General features: G+C 48.5%; 1 protein-coding gene across 2 annotated transcripts in view; it reads right to left on the bottom strand.

Annotated features, from left to right (window-relative positions):
• Window positions 1–3,802: 3,802 nt before the first annotated feature.
• ITSN1 (intersectin 1) overlaps window positions 3,803–17,999 on the bottom strand; it is a 216,349-nt gene continuing 202,152 nt past the window's right edge. For both annotated transcript variants that reach the window (XM_038581402.1, XM_038581401.1), the window contains 6 exons: window positions 15,743–15,955; window positions 14,600–14,721; window positions 13,495–13,577; window positions 13,115–13,198; window positions 12,216–12,389; window positions 3,803–9,872 (listed from right to left, as the gene is read on the bottom strand). In XM_038581402.1, coding sequence (XP_038437330.1) covers window positions 9,724–9,872; window positions 12,216–12,389; window positions 13,115–13,198; window positions 13,495–13,577; window positions 14,600–14,721; window positions 15,743–15,955 — 825 coding nt within the window. In that variant the 3' untranslated portion in view covers window positions 3,803–9,723. The remainder of the gene's footprint in view (window positions 9,873–12,215; window positions 12,390–13,114; window positions 13,199–13,494; window positions 13,578–14,599; window positions 14,722–15,742; window positions 15,956–17,999) is intronic.

Here is a 17,999-nt window from a genome sequence, read left to right as displayed (position 1 = left end):
CCACATAGTTCCTTGCAGGTTCCTTGTAGGACTCAACAGATTCCAAGAAGCTTCCAGAAATCACAGCTCCCCGCCCCTGAGGTCCCAGAAGTCACGTGGACTCCAGTGTTCCCCAATCTCACGCTTATCAGAAAGGGATTCAACGGTTGGTCAGCAGCATCAAGAAACAGACAGCTAACTGTTGAAAGAAGTCTTGCAAACCCAAGGCTCACACTCCCCGCAAACGCCTGCAAGCCACTGGCCCTACGCTCCCCATGGCAGGGACCCATAGGCGGTGGCCCCATCTTACCAGAAACCGGCTACTTTCTCCACTGCCTCACTTCCGGTCTATCAGGGGAGGCTGGACCCTCCCCCCCCCACTTGCCACCTCCTGCAATGACTTCTGAATGCATCTCTCAGGGGTTCAGATGTTGAGTTTCATGGGACTTTGTATGCCATCTTTCCACAGGTGGCCTGCAGGGACACTTCTGGCGGCCATCGGTGCCCTAGAAGCAGCCTGGACTTCTGGCCCTTTTTTCGGGAAGGGAAAGAGGAGGAAAACCCCTTGGCCCTGGGACCTCCACATCGGAGGGACACAGGCACCTAAGGAGGCTGCTCTGCACCGCCTGTTTGGTGTGCCCAGAAACAGCTTGGCCCAGAAATTCCAAGCTGCCTTCGCCAACCCACCCGGCCCCGCAACAGGTGAAGACGGTGAAGATGCCCCAGAAAATGTCATTGAAAACTCGACCCACCAGAGGGATACGCCGAATCTATCCAGAAAGAGAGCTGCAAAGGGTGATCTGGAAGCCGGGGGGCTGGGGTGGGGGCCGGGGGGCTCCCTCCCATGTCCTGGACTCTCTAAGGGATGTTTGGTTCAGTCTCAAATTCCTGACCAATCTGCCAGAACTCATGGAAGCTTCTGTGGCACATGGATCTGATGGGAAACAGGCTCTCAAGCCTCTTCGTCCTTCCTGACACAACCACCCTCCAGAATGTTACCTGTTCAAGTCAGTTTTTCAAGAAACACCAAGGTCCCATCTGAGGTCATGGCTACAGGATGCTTGTCATCTTTTTCACACCCACCCATTTCCCTTAAATGAATTCATCACATTCTCTGCCCCACAAATGACTTCCTTGAATTTCTAAAATACACAACTTGGATTTTCTTTTTAATATAAGAAATTTAGTTGGGCTGAACCCAAGTAATCTGATTAAAGGTTTTCTACTCCTGGAATAGGTTTTTAATTTTTTTTTCTATAGTTTTATGCACTTAAATTAGATTCCTAAAATACTCTCATATACATACAGAAAAATAATCTCTCCATGACAAATCACATTTTACAATAACAAGTTAAATATTTTGACTACAGAATCTGTGTTAGTTTATGCAACATTTACCAGCATAGCCTCTTGCATACCGTATATACATTTAGTCATGGACATTCCCGTAAACACACAGCAGAGATTTCATGACAAACCTTTTGAAGAGCATAACCTTTTCACTTTATGTAGTAGATTTCTGCATTTTCCTTAGCTGGAAACTGTATAGAAATGCAGAAAACCAGATGCCAAGAGCTGATTATCATACACAGGACATTTTTTGTTGTAGATTTCTCATCTATATACACGTATTTACACATATGTTGACCGCCTAGAGATGGGAGGGTACAGAGCTAATGTAGCTAAGGCAATACGACATGAATTGTATGGTTGCCAACTTCCCTATCTACGCAGAGCTACCAAGGGTCGGAAGAAGGGGGCCGGGGGGGATGGTATAGACTTCAGCTAGCTGGGTTTCAGCCCACCACGTCTGAAGTCGGCTTCACAGTTCAAAGACACTTGGGCTATTGGCAACGTGTGTTTGAAACGCACGTGTGAAAATAAATCCCATTACCAACGCTCTTGCCAGGATGTCTACGTTCTGACACAGGGACTATTTAGCAGGTGACATGTTGAGGATGTTGATTTGTAAAATGCACATCGAAATGTTCGTTCAGGAAAAATAATGCCAGCACGATGTTCATTAAATGCCCCCAGAAAAATACTTTCTGAGCACTCAGTAGTTTGGAAGATTGCATTGCACACGGAGAAACAAAGCTATGATTTGCTCTTTCATTCAGAGGGACGCAGTCACACCCACAAAGATGAGTTTGCAGTGTCTGTGCAACTTTCTGGTGACATGTTCACTTAGCAGGCTTCATAATCCCAGACAGAATTGGGAAACAGACAGGATTATTGCTCTGTGTGTGTAGAATCGAGGCTGATTTGCCAAGGGCAAGCAGAACTGCAAAGGTTTTGGGGCGTCCAGCCCAGTGCAAGACAAAGAAACAAGGAGCTGCTTTGTGAGGGAAAGCGACAGCCAGGCACGGCAGGAGCGTCAATCCCAGGAGCTGGCCTTCTACAGCTCGAGGCTACTCACAGTGGGGTTTTCTCCGGCTCCCCACCCCAGCCGGCTCCAAAGCCATCCATGCCATCCTACAGGCAAGGCCTGCCTCCCAGGGAAAGGCACCCCTAGCCACCTGCGGACCCTACAGCTCTCTCTCCAGGGAGTGGCCACGGACCAAGCAGCCCAGACCCCGGGGAAGGGACGTGAGCCCTTGTCCCAGCCTCCCTGCCTCTCCTGCCACCTGGATGGTCCTTTGAAGGCAGAGGCTCGAAAAGCCTGTCTGTCCTGCCAGGAAAGGGGAGAAAGGCCCTCGGTGGCCAACTAAAGATCAAAAGGAAGGGTTTTATTTCAAATTAGTGGGTTAAAGACTCCAAGGCCTCTGGGTGCCTTGTGGCAACGGCCTGGGTGAGGGGCCAAGGGATGAGCAGATGACACCCTCTCTGGGCCCGGGGCGCATCTGTCACCTAGGGCCTTGCGTCTAGGCCGTTTGTGCTTCTGTGAAATAAAAGTGGATTTTAAAAAGTATCGTCAGCCCAGCGCTCCACAACCTGCCAGGAGGACTTTACCAAGTAAGAGGATGGAAGATGAAGCCCCATCTGCTTCCAGAACCAGCTGAAAATACCGCGTGCCCGGGGCCAGCTTCGTGGGTGTAGGATCTGTGCGGTCCCGGGGGGCCACGTGCCCACTAGGGCCCACGCTTCCTTTAACTCTCCGCTGTCACCCCCTCAAAATTCACTAAGTCTCTGCTGTCACCGCCTCAAAATCTTAACAATTTTCAACACGAGGCCTCCAATTTTCATTTTGTAGCGGGTCCTGGGTGTGACTGCGGGAGTGTGAGACCAATCTGTGTCCTTGTTCGATCTACATATCTTCATTTCCCCTGGTGCACACACACACGCACACACGTATCATGGACACGCCACACACACATCACACACACCACACACGTATCACACTCTCACACACACCGCAGTCCCACACTCACACTCAGACTATCCTCTCACACACCGCACGCTCACTCTCACATACACACCACACACATTTAGACACATCACACACGCCGTCACACTCACACGCTCCTCTCACAGGCCACACACACAACCTACACTCTCACACGCATGCCACACACAGTGTCACACACCACACCGTCCCGCACACCACAGATATGGTCATACACTCACACTCTGCTCACACACCCCACACACCCTGTTATACATTCACACACACACACACACACACACCACATACACCCCAGACCACACACTCTCCCACACATACCATACTCACACCACACACACATATACCAGACATCCTCACACATCACACTCACACTCTTACACACACCATACACGTGCGCACACACTCTCATACGCTCTCACACACACCACGCCATGAGCTTCTGCATGCCCCACCTCCACCCCCACCCCCACCCCCACCAATCCTCTGCATCTGAAATTTGGCAAGTCCTAGTCTCCCAGGAGGGACACTTGGGTGGCTCAGTGGTTGGGCATCTGTCTTCAGCCCAGGCCTTGATCCCAGGGTCCTCAGATCGAATCCCGCATCCTGCTCCTTGCAGGGAGCCTGCTTATCCCTCTGCCTGTGTCTCTGCCTCTCTCTGTGTGTCTCTCATGAATAAATAAATAGCATCTTTTTAAAAAATGAGTAAATAAAATCTTTTTAAGAAAAACAGAGACTCTATTATCCAATCCCAGTAGAGGAGGCCTGACCCCTAGGGCCCCTGTGGGAGAGGGCGCCTCCTGGGGGTGGGCAGACAGTGGGGGACACCCCCAACTTACACCTGAGACCCCTGGGGTGGACCTCAGGAGCTCTCACAAACGGGGGCACGCTGAACACCCCGGCCCAGGGGGAGGCACAGGGTCACTAGGTACCCTGTGGGTGCTGGCTCTGGGCCCACGTCCTGCCCTCCCCACCCACGGGCGGGCCCCGGGGTGGCCCCGCGAGCACAGTCACACCCCGGGGACCCCAAGGTCTCCAGCTGGAGATCGCCCCTTGGCGGCCACAGTGGGGGCAGCACGGGCTTCCCCCATCAGACTCGGCCCAGGTTCCCCGACCACCCTCCAGGCCCGCGGCCCCCCATCTTCTTAGATGGAGAAACAGGAGGAAGAAAGCCATTTGCGCCTAAGAGGAGAAATGCAAAGGAACCGAGTTTTAGAAACACAGCCACACAGGAATGTTATTTTTTTTTGAACGACAAAAGTACAAAAAAACCAGTGTTCCGAGAAGAAAAAAAAAAATCTCCATTCCTCCTACTGCATAAAAAGAAGAAACCCTGGTTACTGGTTAATTCTCAGGAAGTATCAGAGAAAGGTTCACTTTTTTTTTTTTTTTTTTTTGAAGGTTGACCAAATGAGCCCACCTCTGGACACGGTTTTACTTGGTGGGCTTTGAACACTAAGATAGTCACACTAGTCAGAGGAGCTGAACAACAGAAGCTGGTATAGAAAGTAGAACAGAAGCCTGTTAAAAACGACTCACAAAAAAAAAGAAAAAAAAAAAAAAAAAAACGACCCACAAAAGCCCTGACATACAATTGGGGCAAATTTACCCGAAATATGACAACCACACATAGTGCCCACAAAAATGATTATGTGTGTGTTATCTGGTCCCCCAAGGCCGGAGTAATGAGGGTTCCTCTTGTCTTAGGAGCTGATCTGCACGTCACTGATATGATTATTTAGGGGGGGAGGTGAATTTTTATAAGCTTGGGTATTTTTCAAATAGCTTAAAATCAGATCCACAAGCAGGCCACAAAAGCCACAGAGGCAGGACCCCCTGCCCACCTCCCAGTCCCTAGGACAGGGCTCTGGAGCAGGATGGGGACTCCCTGGATGAACATGTACTATTAGTATCACTGGCTCTGTTACTAACAGAGCCCAACACGTGGGCCTCTGGGCTTTAATGCTCCCAAGACAGAGAGCTGTTAGACGTTTCTATCCTTCACGTGGAGTAAGATTTCCCTGCTTGTCAGGAATCGATTCTGGCGCTACAGGTATCAGGTTAGGTACCTTAATTGAGCTGGATGACCTACAAACACACCCTGGATCTGACACCAGGTGAGGTGAGGGAATGGGAGTTCCAGAACTTTCCTTTCCTCAATGTGAAATACATGGCTGTTTTCCAAGTACGATAAACATGCCAACTTGATTGATAGGATATGAAGCAGCCCCCACAAAACATGGCTCGGAGCACTGCCAGGAGAGTCCTGGCTGCTGACCCGGGCCATTCCCGGCAGGAAGGGGCATTTCGGCACCTCGGGGTATGAGAGAAGGAGGCGTTGCCTTCCAGGGTGCAAACCGGAGGTGTCACTTTTACCAAGTACCTCATAGGGCTGCTCCGACCACAGCGTCTGAGGCCTGCACCGTGTCCTTAGTTTCTGGTGCCTCCAACTATGCCTTTCCCTGGTGGGAACTCAGGCCTCTACACCTGAAGGCAGAGGAGGAGCATCCAGGATATTTCATTTTCCTCCCCTCGCCTTCTCCCTTCCGGCTTGGGGGGCTCTAAACTCATGGAGCAAGTCCATCCCGAGTAAGCAGACCCCCTGCTGACCTCATGTTCACCTCGAGTCTGAACCCACTCTGCACCTCTCAAGTACGCAGGTGTCCGTTTCAAAGTGCTGGCGTTTGCGGTAAAATTCACCTCCAACCTCAAAAGAGAAGGCAGTCAAAAGAAAATAAAAGGAAAGAAAGCCCATGAAATAAAATTTAAAACCCACTAGCTGTTTCCAATGGAAATTCTTCAAGTTGTTCCGCACAGTAACAGATTTTCTTCTTATGAACCGGCCCACCCAACTAGCAAAAACTATCTGGGGTAGAGATTGTCTTTTTCTCCCCATACAAAGTGTTGGCAAACTCTAAAATATATTCCCAAATCTCCAGCCTTCTGAATAAAACCTGAAGCACCTCATCCATTCCCCTCTTCTCTAATCCCCTGGGATTCTAGAACACTCCTTCTCTGTATGGTCAGTGGCTTATGATCGCACCAGCCAAGCTCCTGGAGAGACAGCCCTCTTGCCTGGTCTTAGACGGCAGGCCTGCAATCATCCTTCTCCGGTGGCTCCAGCACCCCATCCCCTGACCTCATTCCCACCCCAAAAGACACCAGGGGGTTGGTTACCAAGGTCACCAAGATGCAAGTGATCGATCTACCCACTTTCTGATGTTTTTTTTTTTTTTCAAATTCCGTGCTACTCCACTGGATGAAATCAGTTACTTTCACATACTTTAAGTTCATGCTCAAGTTGTTCAAAAAGCAAAGAGGAAAAAGAAGTCCCTTTTAACATTAATGTTCTTTGGAGCACAGCTCTCTCCTCTGCCATCGGAGGACAGAGACACATTATCCAAGCAATCAGATAAGGAAACCTGGCCCAATTTCTCAAGCATCCCTGGTGACCCTAGCCTAGAAGAGCCCCCCTTCTGGAGTCAGGCAAGCTTGGGATCTGAGTGTAAAACACCCTCCAGGCTCTCCTGGTTCCAGGAGATGCTGCCTCCCTCCCTCCCTGCCTCCCTCCCTCCCTGCCTGCCTGCCTGCCTGCCTGCCTGCCAGGGGAGACAGTGTCACCCAGAGAAGCCCTGCCCCAGAGGGACTGATATATGGATTGTCCCTTTAGGAAAGCTATTCTACAAAAAGCTCCAGTCCAAGGGCTCCTGTTCTCAGCACACAGCCTGTGAGCAGAAAAGCCCCTTGCTGGGCTAGAGGAGGTCAATGTGGCTCAGAGAAGAAAGGAAGCTTGCAGGGGCGTCTGGAGGGCCGGGGTCAGGATGCCAGGATACAGTGGCCTACAGAAACCCGGCATCTAAGAAGCAAAGAGCTAGGAAGCAGATCGCTTATTGGAAAGAGACATTTCATCTCTATGAATTTTAGCCCAGGCAGCCAACAAAGCAGAAGCGAAGGAATAGAGGTCAAAGAGACCCCATGCACTGCCCACGCGTCTCTAGCCCCCCAACATGACTGCTGAGTCACAGCTGGATCCGAGGGGCAGATTAACTCACCCACAAATAGGCTGGGTCACAGTACAAATTACGCCAGCGAGCGCAAGGACACCGATCCAGAGCTGCTACCCCGGAGGAGCATCTCAGATGCTCTATATAGTGTCACTTGGGGAAAAGACTCACATACTGCTTTTTCATGCCACATTAATTCTGATAATGGGACGCTGTGAGAGGGTGACCTCGCAGACCTACAAGGGTTACAAGATGCTTGTTACTGTTCACATCACATCCTACCTGCATAAACAGTGACGACCAGCACGACACAGAAAGAAAGCCAGTGAAGAAAAAAGGTCTTTTCCTCCCAGAAGGAAAGGGATCGGAATGGTGATTCAGGACTACCCCATTTACACACCACATACATTTGGTCTCTACCCTAGAGCATGGCCTTCGTATAATACACTGAACAAACTGGATTGGTTATAGAAATAGGAGCGCATGAGTTGTATGTCTATTTATAGATTTAATCTCACACAGTTTCTTAACAACGTCAAAAAATATAAACGTAAGGTAATTCTAACCGTATTTTCTTCTGGGAAGTGGTAAACAAATGCATGCCTGAAGTTAGACTTGGTCTGTAACAGTGCTCAGTTGAAAGTTTCTAACTAAAGGGTGTGTCTGTTTTAAAAAATACTTGTCTGTTGTTCTCGATACAAAAGTCTACACTATCTTCAATAAATAAATAATAAAGTGTTTCTTAAAAGTATGAAATGTAAACTTTGTTGCCCCTTCTAACACACACACACACACACGTTTTAAAAATTGCTTGAAATATGACAGGGCTCTTATGGGAAATTATGACACTACGCATTCAGTTCTCCGCAAAGTGGGGACTCGGCCACTATGTTGATGCTACCGTCTATAAAAGCACTTCTACAGCCCTAGTTAGATGCTAAGGACCTACAATCAGAGAGAACACCGTCTAACACAGGAAAGCTAGACTCCAGTGCCAAGAGAACATGCAAAGAACATTTCATGACCACGACGAACTGGGATTAGGAGGACAGTCACATGCGAACAAAAGACGATCCCAACACTTTTCATTAGCAAATCAAGTTACTACCTAGTTAACCAGCCTATCTCCCGGCATTTAAGGAGGGGGTGGGGGGCGGGGGATCAAAGAACTCAAACCAGCTTGGCACAGGGTCATACACTCCCGACTCTGGCAACAAGCACGTGTATTTCCATTACTGAGAGGTTGGTTGTGTGCGGAAGAGGACGGGAGAGTCTTAGGTCTTCCTCCCCAGATTTGTGAGGCTTGGATGCTCCTAGAGCCTTCCCGCCACCACATGATGGAGTTCCTTCACATCTTTCCACCCCACTTCCAAATTGTCACTTTCCTTTTTTCACATCTTGGGGACGTCTTTCTTGGGAACACACCAAATACGGCTGCTGGGATTTCCCATGACAATTAGGATCCGCCACACTCAAGCAAAAATGGGCTCAAAGCTGGTCACCAGCAATGACTCTTGTCATGAAACATCATAGGACCTCCAAGGCAAAGAGAATTTTCCAACTGGGCTGGCAACCAGGACCCAATGATATTGTAAAGCAGCCTTTCAGGTGACCTGTGGTGATCTAATCCAGCAGAGTACAACTTTGTAGGTAACAAACTTCCTTAACCGTCTTCCAATCATGCTGGAAATCAATACTCAATCACCTGATAGTAGCTAGTGATAGTTCTCATTGACATCTATCAATAAAAAGACCTGGAGGGGACTGGAATGGCTCTAACAATGCACCTGCTAGAATCTTCCATGGACCAGCTCTTCAAAGAGCTAGCGCATCGTCTGATCAGGAGACCATCTCCCCGAGGGATCATATCCAGGGCAGCATTTCCAATAAGGTCCCAGTAGGGGAGTGAGATTCTGGAGCAGCGGCAGGACCTTCATAATTATTTCTAAACGCACGACGGACTAGGCGTCATAGATCAAAGGGCCTATTCAGGGACTGGTGGAGATAAGAAGTAGCGTTACATGAGTTCTCCAAAAATCCAGACATTGCATTTATAAATCTATAAACCAGACCCACGCCTCAGGCCCAGGAATGGGCCAGATTCCCAATCGAATCTAGCTGGGGGCTATGGGATTTCAAAGCCCCTAGAAGCCATGATGAGACCAGAAGTGGGGACTAAGGAAGACACAGTTTTGTTTCATAAAGTGGGAAATTGTTTGGGGGTGGGGGAAGGATTGTCGAGAATTATTCCTAGAAGTTTTGAGGGGCCTGTCTTCACTGTCTCGTTGCCCTGTGGCTGAACGTCAAACGGAGGTCTAAGGGAAGCAATGCATTTTTCCAGATTGCATCTGCCGCCTGGGGCTGGAACTTTGCCAAGCACAGCCTGGGCCCACTTCCCTATGGCTCATCAAACAGCTGCAGGTCCAAGCGGACCACAATCTCTCCTGTGGGAACTTCGTGTAGCAGGAGACACTTTGTAACTGGACCCTTGGAACCCTGGTCCTTCTTGATGTCGGCCACACGGATCTCTGTCCGACCCAAAAAATCTGCAAGGAGAGAAAAAAACCCTGCTCAAAGAGAGAATTCCTTTACTTCAAGGCATGTAGTTGGCATATTAGGAATTTCTCAGTGAACTGTTATGCTGTCTTTTCTTCCAAAAGGGAATTAGGTCTGTTTATAGGAATCCATGAACTACAATGACAGAACCTAAGTTTTAAATGGAATGTAAGGAAAAAAAAAAAAAAAAAGACTGTTCCAGACTGGGAACAGAGGGGAGTCTAAAAAGAGGTAAAACTGCAGACTATATGGGACTCCTGGGTGGCTCAGCGGTTGAGCGTCTGCCTTTGGCTCAGGGCGTGATCCCAGTTTGGTGATCGAGTCCCACATCAGGGTCCCTGCAAGGAGCCTGCTTCTCCCTCTGCCTGTGTCTCTGCCTCTCTCTCTGTGTCTCATGAATAAATAAATAAAATCTAAAAAAAATAAAAAATAAAAAAAAACCCCTGCAGACTATGACTTTCCCCACACCTGTATGACTTTCCCACACCTGGTGACCTCCTAGGGGCTATAAGCTTCCCGGGAGGCAATGTGACATCGCATGTCCTATGAGCTGTGCAAAGATTGGAAGAAGTAGCTCCCTGGGTTTGTCAGAGGAGGATACTTCATGATGTCACATCCTTTTCAGAAAAGCTAAGGATGGTGATCTAGGGCTGGTCCTTACTATGTCCCCTTGTACATGCCAGGGAGCAAATGCAAGCTGTGGGCAAGGAGGCCACAGCCTGGGCACCGCACGGTTCCAGCAGTGCTCCCAGAACTACCTCAAGACCACTTTTCATCAAATACTGAGTGTCAGCAGAAGAACAGATGTGAACATATTTGAACATTTTTTAAATGTGAGGCAATAACATGATGGTATTAAATGAGCCTCCAGGCCATAATTTCTTCATTTACTCATTTAAGAATTATTTATGGAAATATACTATGGGCACTTCTGTGCAGGAAACAGCCTTCTTTCAAGGTCCCACTTAAAATGTGGGAATTTGGGATCCCTGGGTGGGCTCAGCAGTTTAGCCTCTGCCTTCGGCTCAGGGTGTGATCCTGGGGTCACGGGATCGAGTCCCGCGTCAGGCTCCCTGCACGGAGCCTGCTTCTCCCTCTGCTTGTATCTCTGCCTCTCTGTGTGTCTCTCATGAATAAATAAAATCTTTTTTTAAAAATGTAGGAATTTGGGGCACCTGGCTGGCTCAATAGGAAGAGCATACAACTCTTGATCTTGGGGTCATGAGTTCGAGCCCCACGTTGGGTGTAGAGATTACTAAAAGAAAACAAAGAAGCTTTGAAAAAATAATTTTAAAAAATAAGTTGTGGGAATTTTTTTTCTGGTGGACAGATACAGCTTTATTTTGCTCACCTCATGGAAATAATCTGTGATGTAAGAACAACACTAGGTTTTTCCATTTATACCCCAGTGGAGTTAACACTATGTCGTGATATTTCACTATCTAAAACAACCATAATAACAATCCAGTCTCAAACCTTCACTCATCAGAATAAAAACTGACAATGAAACACAGTAGGATCCCACATGTGAGAGACTGTTCTGGAGACGCTGTAGTATTTAGGCAGTTACGTGCCTGTCTTGGGACCATAACTAAAGGTGCCTAACTTACGATGAGATAATTCATTTAAGTATTAAAAGGTAAAAGCCACGTGGAACAATTTAAGCCTTGCACAGATCTTGCTAGCCGTAATCCCTCACTCCTACCACTTAACTATACTCTTTGAATATAATTAAGTTGACACTGTAATCTTTAAATGTATTGTCTGATTTTTATTGGGTGAGGAAGAGAGAATTTCTTGGAATCATTGACCAGACCCCTGCTTTTCCAGGCTCACAGAAGAAACGGACAGCTGGTTGAAGGAATATGCATCCGCCATAATTCTGTCCCATTGATTAACCAGACATATCACCCAAAGGGCACTGATTGATTCTTGCCACACCCGTTGTGGGCTGTCGTTCTTCTTGCTCAACTGGCTACTTTTATCCATTTTCACCATGGCCTTGGGCCAAGAACTCAAGGACTGGGCTGAGACTTTGGGGGATAGCCTTTGTTGTAGTCACTTGCTTTGGGGAAGCATAGGACCATGGTCCAGGGTCTTTATCTTGGACCGCTATACACCAAGCACACTTTGTCCACCTTCCCTGAGATACCGCAGCATCAGTGAAGGCCTCTTTCTAGAAGAGGCTGAGTCTTATCTTGTGTCAACCTCATCTGTCTGGAGGGAAGCCAAAAAACCCCGGCCACCAAGTTCCCAGGTAGAAAGCATTTACCCACCAAAGCTGAGTGACAGGGAAGAAGGAAGGACACCTCAGGGGACCATTCTCTACTCACCGTCTGGAGAGAACTGGTCCCTCTCAAACACGGTGATGCACAGGACCTCCTGCTCCAGGTCTTTGATGAAGAACTGGCAGTTGGAATTCCACTTGGGATTCAGAGTGTCCTGGATCGTCTTGGTGATGTGACACTGGGAACCCATGGTCACCTCACAGTACGGGTTACTCTTTCCTAGAGTGGATAGAGTCTGCTAGACTCCCGTGTGGCTGCAGGCTCTTCTGGGCATGGCATGACAGGGGCGTAGCCACACTGGGCAGCAATTTCCCTCCACGGGTCCCTCATTTCTATCCCCTCCCCCACTGCCACATTCGTTAAGTGGCATCAAATGGAGAATCTGGGGACTCCTGGGTGGCTCAGTCAGTTACGCATCTGCCTTCAGCTCAGGTTGTGATCCCAGGGTCCTGGGATCGAGCCCCTCATCAGGCTTCTTGCTCAGCGGGGAGCTTGCTTCTCCCCCTGCTTGTACTCTCTCACTCTCTCTCTCAAATAAATCAAATCTTTTTTTTTAAAAATGGAAAATCTGAGTGAAAACTTCCACCATTCAGCATCAGACTTAAGCTACAATCCTTAAATATTTCTAATACTTTAACCATTAGATTAATGAGCTTTAAAACTAGGCCTTTCCAGTCTCCTTGCTAGAGCCTTAGAATGCATTACGTCCACAGTGAAATGGCAGCCACTCAGATCTCTCTAAAAAGCAAAGTGGTGGGAAGGATTAAATTAAGGGGGGGAAAAAAACTCTAAATTTTTAATAAGAGTTCGAGAAACCAATTCTGGAAGGAAATTTAGTATTATGGCAATAGTACATTTGACTTAAAGCTGGCTGGGCAGGGGCGGGGGGATTACAGAAAAGGCTCCCACCCTACCCCATGCTGGAGGAAATTTGGGGTCCTTACCATGTGATCGACAGGGTTTCAGCTCAATGCCCTCAACGACGTTCACCATCAACCTTCCAATACCTGTCGCCCTTTGGGAACGGACTGTGATGGCAGGAAGAACACAAGATGGCTCGTTGAAACAACTGGCTCCCTCCCCATCTCTGTCTGCTTCAGATCAGCTGCCCCCTCCTCCCCTTACACTCTGGCTTCCTGGCTCCTGGAATTTACACTCCACCCTCACCCTGCACCCCACTCTCCATCTCCTCGACGCCCATCCCTTCTCAGGTGCAACCCCCTCCACCCACAGGCCCGTCTTCCACCTCTAGGGACCCTGTGCCCAGCCTTCTGTGCCCAGCTTGGCAGGACACACAGCAGCCACGCCGCTGAGCAATGCATACCCAGGTACGCCTTCTCCCGCTTCTTCTTCTCAGTCTCTATATAAAGTTCTGAAGCAGCTTTGATTTTCTGCACCCAGGCAGTCCTTGGGAAGAAAAAGACAGAAAGGTGCCAAACAGAACTCAGGGGAAAAGGTTTCAGGTCTGTTCAGATTCAGCCTCCAGGACCCTACCTGCTTTGTTCATTTGCCTCTTAACAATAAAGGCTGGGAAAGAAAGTCTGGGTTTATGTCAAATGATGCTAATAATTATTCCTACCAAGAATAAGGAGGGGGTGAGTGGTATTTTTATTGATGTACTCGAGACCGGCCTTGGCCTGGGTGTCCCCGTGGAAGAGAAATGCTGTCCTGGAGATGTTGGCACACAACTCTGTCCTCTGTTACTGAAAAGCATCCCATTTTTGCCTTCCCGAAGAAGGCCAGATGGATCTCTCTTACTAAACCATCCAAGGGAAGACCAAACTCATTTCCCAGAAACGGAAGCACTTTACATGGAAAAGCAAACACAATCTGGGGGAAGCACTGTGGCATGATGCTTTCTACTTCATTTCTCAGAGACCCATGGATGCATAACTTTGGCCAATTTTCTTGCTTGGCGCAAATGCTCTTTGGAATGCCGTTGGCCTTGTGTCAAGTTCACCCTTCAGAAATGATCTATTTCCTTTGGCTCTAGGGCAGAGTCTTGAATACTCAATTGAGGCAAACTACCCGCTGCTCTCAGATCCAGAACGTCTGTCCAAGCCAGACAGCTCAGGACGGGGTCAGGCTTGGGTGGTCCCATTAATCCCCAATTCGCCTTCCTATTGGTCTCTGCCACCTGGGAAACCTTGGGAAATCTGATCTCAAAGAATGATGAAGATGTGTTTTTTAAAAATTCTCAAGCAAAATCAGTTTCAATTCATTCTATTTTGAAAAATTCATGCCACATGTTAAACTTTTGAGAGGCTCTAGTGAAAAGTATTAAGACCTGTCTCCTACCCCCTCCAGCCAAAGGTTATGGTATAACAACTCAAGAAATGTTGGGACCTTCTGGTGGATTAAATGTCCTCTATGTGTCCAGCACCCAGTGGAGCCCGGGTGCCCAGAGCCGGGGAGGTGGCAGGTCTTACCTTTCATTTATGCTTTCGGCTCGGAGGGTGTAGACTCGGTCAATGTGGGAGATGTGGAAGATGGGCTCATCTCCAGAAGGGTCAGTGGGTAATTTTACTAGAACCTCATTCAGGAAAATAGGCTGAAAAATAAGGCACAGGCATTATAAAACCAGACTGGGACTCTGTTTCCGTGAACTGTGTGTGTGAGCCTACATGCACGTGTTTTAGTAAACTAAACTTTGTGTGTGTGTAAACTAGTTTCTAATTTCCTGTAAACTAGAAAGAGAAAATGCGTGTGTGTTCCAGTAAACTCTACTGGAATAATGATTTTGTGTTAATATCAGCTTTCACGTATTACAAACTGTCAATAGGGATTTTTGCCTCCTTCATTTTGCAGGTGTTTTTTGGGTCCTTTAGAAGAAGAGCTGACTGGTCTGTTTTGGCAAATCCTAATCAGCCAACAGTCCCCACGACTTCACCTCCAGCCAGTTCCCTCAAAGATTTTCATATAAAGTGGCTAGTGACAATCCACATAAGTATGTTTTCCTTTTCCCCACAATCAGGCTAACTGCTTCTTCAGAGAAAATTCGTCTGCAAAAACACCCCCAACACAGACAAAGTTAGGAAAACAGTAGCCCAGGATGCGAAGACAAACACAGCTATGGACATAGGAGCAGACCAAATAAACAGCAGAGGGAAATTCTCCACGCATTGACTGTTTAGATTGGCTTTTGCTGGGAAAAGGTGAGGGGCACAGATGTTTCAAGCCATCCCGGGCAGTTTGGAGGCGGATCTGGGAACGTTTGGAAGGTGGGCACTGGAGTTCCAGTTTTGAGCTTTGCCAGGCCTGCCTCATCCGTAATCCTAGACCGTGAGCCCTGCCAGCGCAGGGGACCTGCCAGCCTGGGGACCCACGGTGGCCATTTAGAAGCTAGTAGATGCTTCGTCAATCTAGTTGAATGCTGTTTCTCTTCTGATGGTGCTAGAGCTTCACTGCTTCAGTTACCCTAAACCCTGGCTCACCCCTTTGCTTTCTCCTCTGTGCCACAGCCCCCAAACCCTGCTAATACTCTGACTCCCTTTGGAAATTTTCTATGCGCGCCCCCCCCCCAAAAAAAAAAAACCACCAACCCTGATATTGCAATCTGGAATCAGACTTACTGTTTTGTACATTTTATACTGCAGGTTAGATTTGGGACTGAAGACTTTGTCGGTGCCGGAAGAGCCCAAGGGCTTTATGATTTGGGTCAGCAGGAGGAAGTCGTTGAAGAGGAAGCCATACAGCTCCTTGTTGCTCTTGGCCTTGTAGAGTTTCCCACTGTGCAGAAACTTGCGTGGCCCCAAGCAATTGGTCACTGAATTGAACACAAGTTGCTGAGAAAGGAAAACAAAACCCAAAGAACACACGATGAAGTGAGGTCAGTTTTTTGATTTTTGTATTTCTGCACCTGAAAGCCCAGGCTCTATCAGAATAGGAGGCTGGGACCCAGGGGGCCTGTATCTGAGGCTCAAATCAAGGACGGCTTTGAAGACTTCAAGGAGTCAATGTCAAAGACACAGTTTCGGAGATTCCAAATATCCAGATGAGTCTTGAGTATAATCCCTGCTGCTTTCTCCCTAGGGGTCTATTAGTGTCTCAGGGATTGGTGTCCCTCCTTACTTATTAGGAAATGGGAAGCAGAAAGAAAATTCTCAGCCCTCTCTCACCTTAATGAGTATGTGCTATGTCCACGCTGGGGGCAGGAATCGGCTCCAGTGATGACCCCACACAGGCTCGGACAGTCCCTTGGGCCTCTGGAAAGCAGCCACTATTCTCTGTATAATTCTTTTTATTTATTTATCTATTTATTTTTATTCTCTGTATAATTCTACAGGACATATGCTACTTTCCAAGCTGCAGATAGAGTCCAGGCCCCTAGCACGTGGGTGACTGCAAAACTCGGGGGCACTGGGTGACGCCTCAAAGCCAAGCAGAGCAGACACAGCGTCAGTGCACATTAAATCTCAACCAACTCACTCGTCCTGAAAATGTGAAGGGGAAACTCTTTTCCTGCCACTTCCCAAATCTTGGACCTGGTGCCAAGGGCTGCTGAAACCTGACTCTACCATCCCACTGGGCTCTCTCATCTCATGTGAGCAGTTTCTAAAGGGGTGGAGGTAGATTGAGGCAGAAACATGACTCCATTAGGACCCCCTTTTTGGTAGAAGGAGAGACTGACGGAGGGAAAGGCCACAGCTGTGCCCAGGCAGCAATAGGATCCAGGCAAGTGTCAGTTCCTCATGGCCCCCACCTGCCCACACTTGAGCCCCAGGTGGAAGCTCCACCATCAGCCTTCAAGGGCAATCCTCCCCAGAGTTACAAACCCTGTAGATATCCCTGAGAAGAGTATTTGTGAAGAGGTGACAGGGTGCACACCATGTGTCCCCCAAGAGATGTTGGTGAACAGCCATCTCCCTCCATCATGGGAGAAAGAATCAGTGGTGCCTCTGTGGCTGGAGATCCACAGGCATCAAGGAAGAGTGACCACTCCACTGCACTCTTGGCCACAAGGAAGGAGGAGGGTCTCTAATCTCCCCCCGAGGCTCTAGGAGAGTCCAGAAGACTGAATGTGGTACCCTGTCCCCAAATGGGAGCCTTCGGAGAGTATTCTTTACCCTTTCACAACTCTGAAGAGGAGTCTGGAGATCAATTTTGCTTGCCTAGAGGGAGTTCAAGCTCCTTGGGGACAGACAACGAATCCAGAGAAGGCAGCCTGGATCACTGAAAGATGATGTCATGTATTCAGACTCCAGGTTTGGGCCTTCCATGTGGCCAGGCTAACACTGAATATAAATGAATTGGGAACCGTCATTTCATTTTTCTATCTTAAGACAAGAATGCCAAAGACGGTATGTATTTGAAATCTAATCATGGGTACGAGTCCAGACCTGGGCCAGGAAACAGAAGCCAACACGGCCCCATCCACGATTGTACGGTGAACACCATACAGATGAGACGAAAGCCGGTGTACAAAGCCAGGTAGGAACGATCAATAGAGAGGCAAAGAGTCTATCTCAGAGAGGTACAGAAGCCACACAACTCATAATAAGAACTTATTTCACGCTCTTATTGTGCTGAGTCTGCCTGATGGCAGCTGTGGGACTCAGGGAAGGGTCCCCTCCCAAAGAGCAGGTCACCACGTCGACACTGCCGCCTGGCAGGTTCAGGAGCTGGTCAGGCGTGCTGTGTGCAGGGACAAGGCAGAGCTCCTCTGGATGACACACACGCCTTGCTCGCCCTGGCTTCAGCTTGCCCCAAAGCCTTATCACCTCATGCTCTGCAGATGCCCTGCTCAGGACGTGCTCTCCACTGGGATGCCCGCCCCCTGGATTCTATCCTGGACGGATAACGTTATCCTCCAACACGCAGCCAAGTGTC

Source organism: Canis lupus, chromosome 31 (genome assembly GCF_011100685.1).
Source record: "Canis lupus familiaris isolate Mischka breed German Shepherd chromosome 31, alternate assembly UU_Cfam_GSD_1.0, whole genome shotgun sequence".
Taxonomy (NCBI): Eukaryota; Metazoa; Chordata; class Mammalia; order Carnivora; family Canidae; genus Canis; species Canis lupus.
The sequence above is the reverse complement of the archived record's forward strand: the minus strand, read 5'-3'. Positions and strand labels throughout refer to the sequence as shown.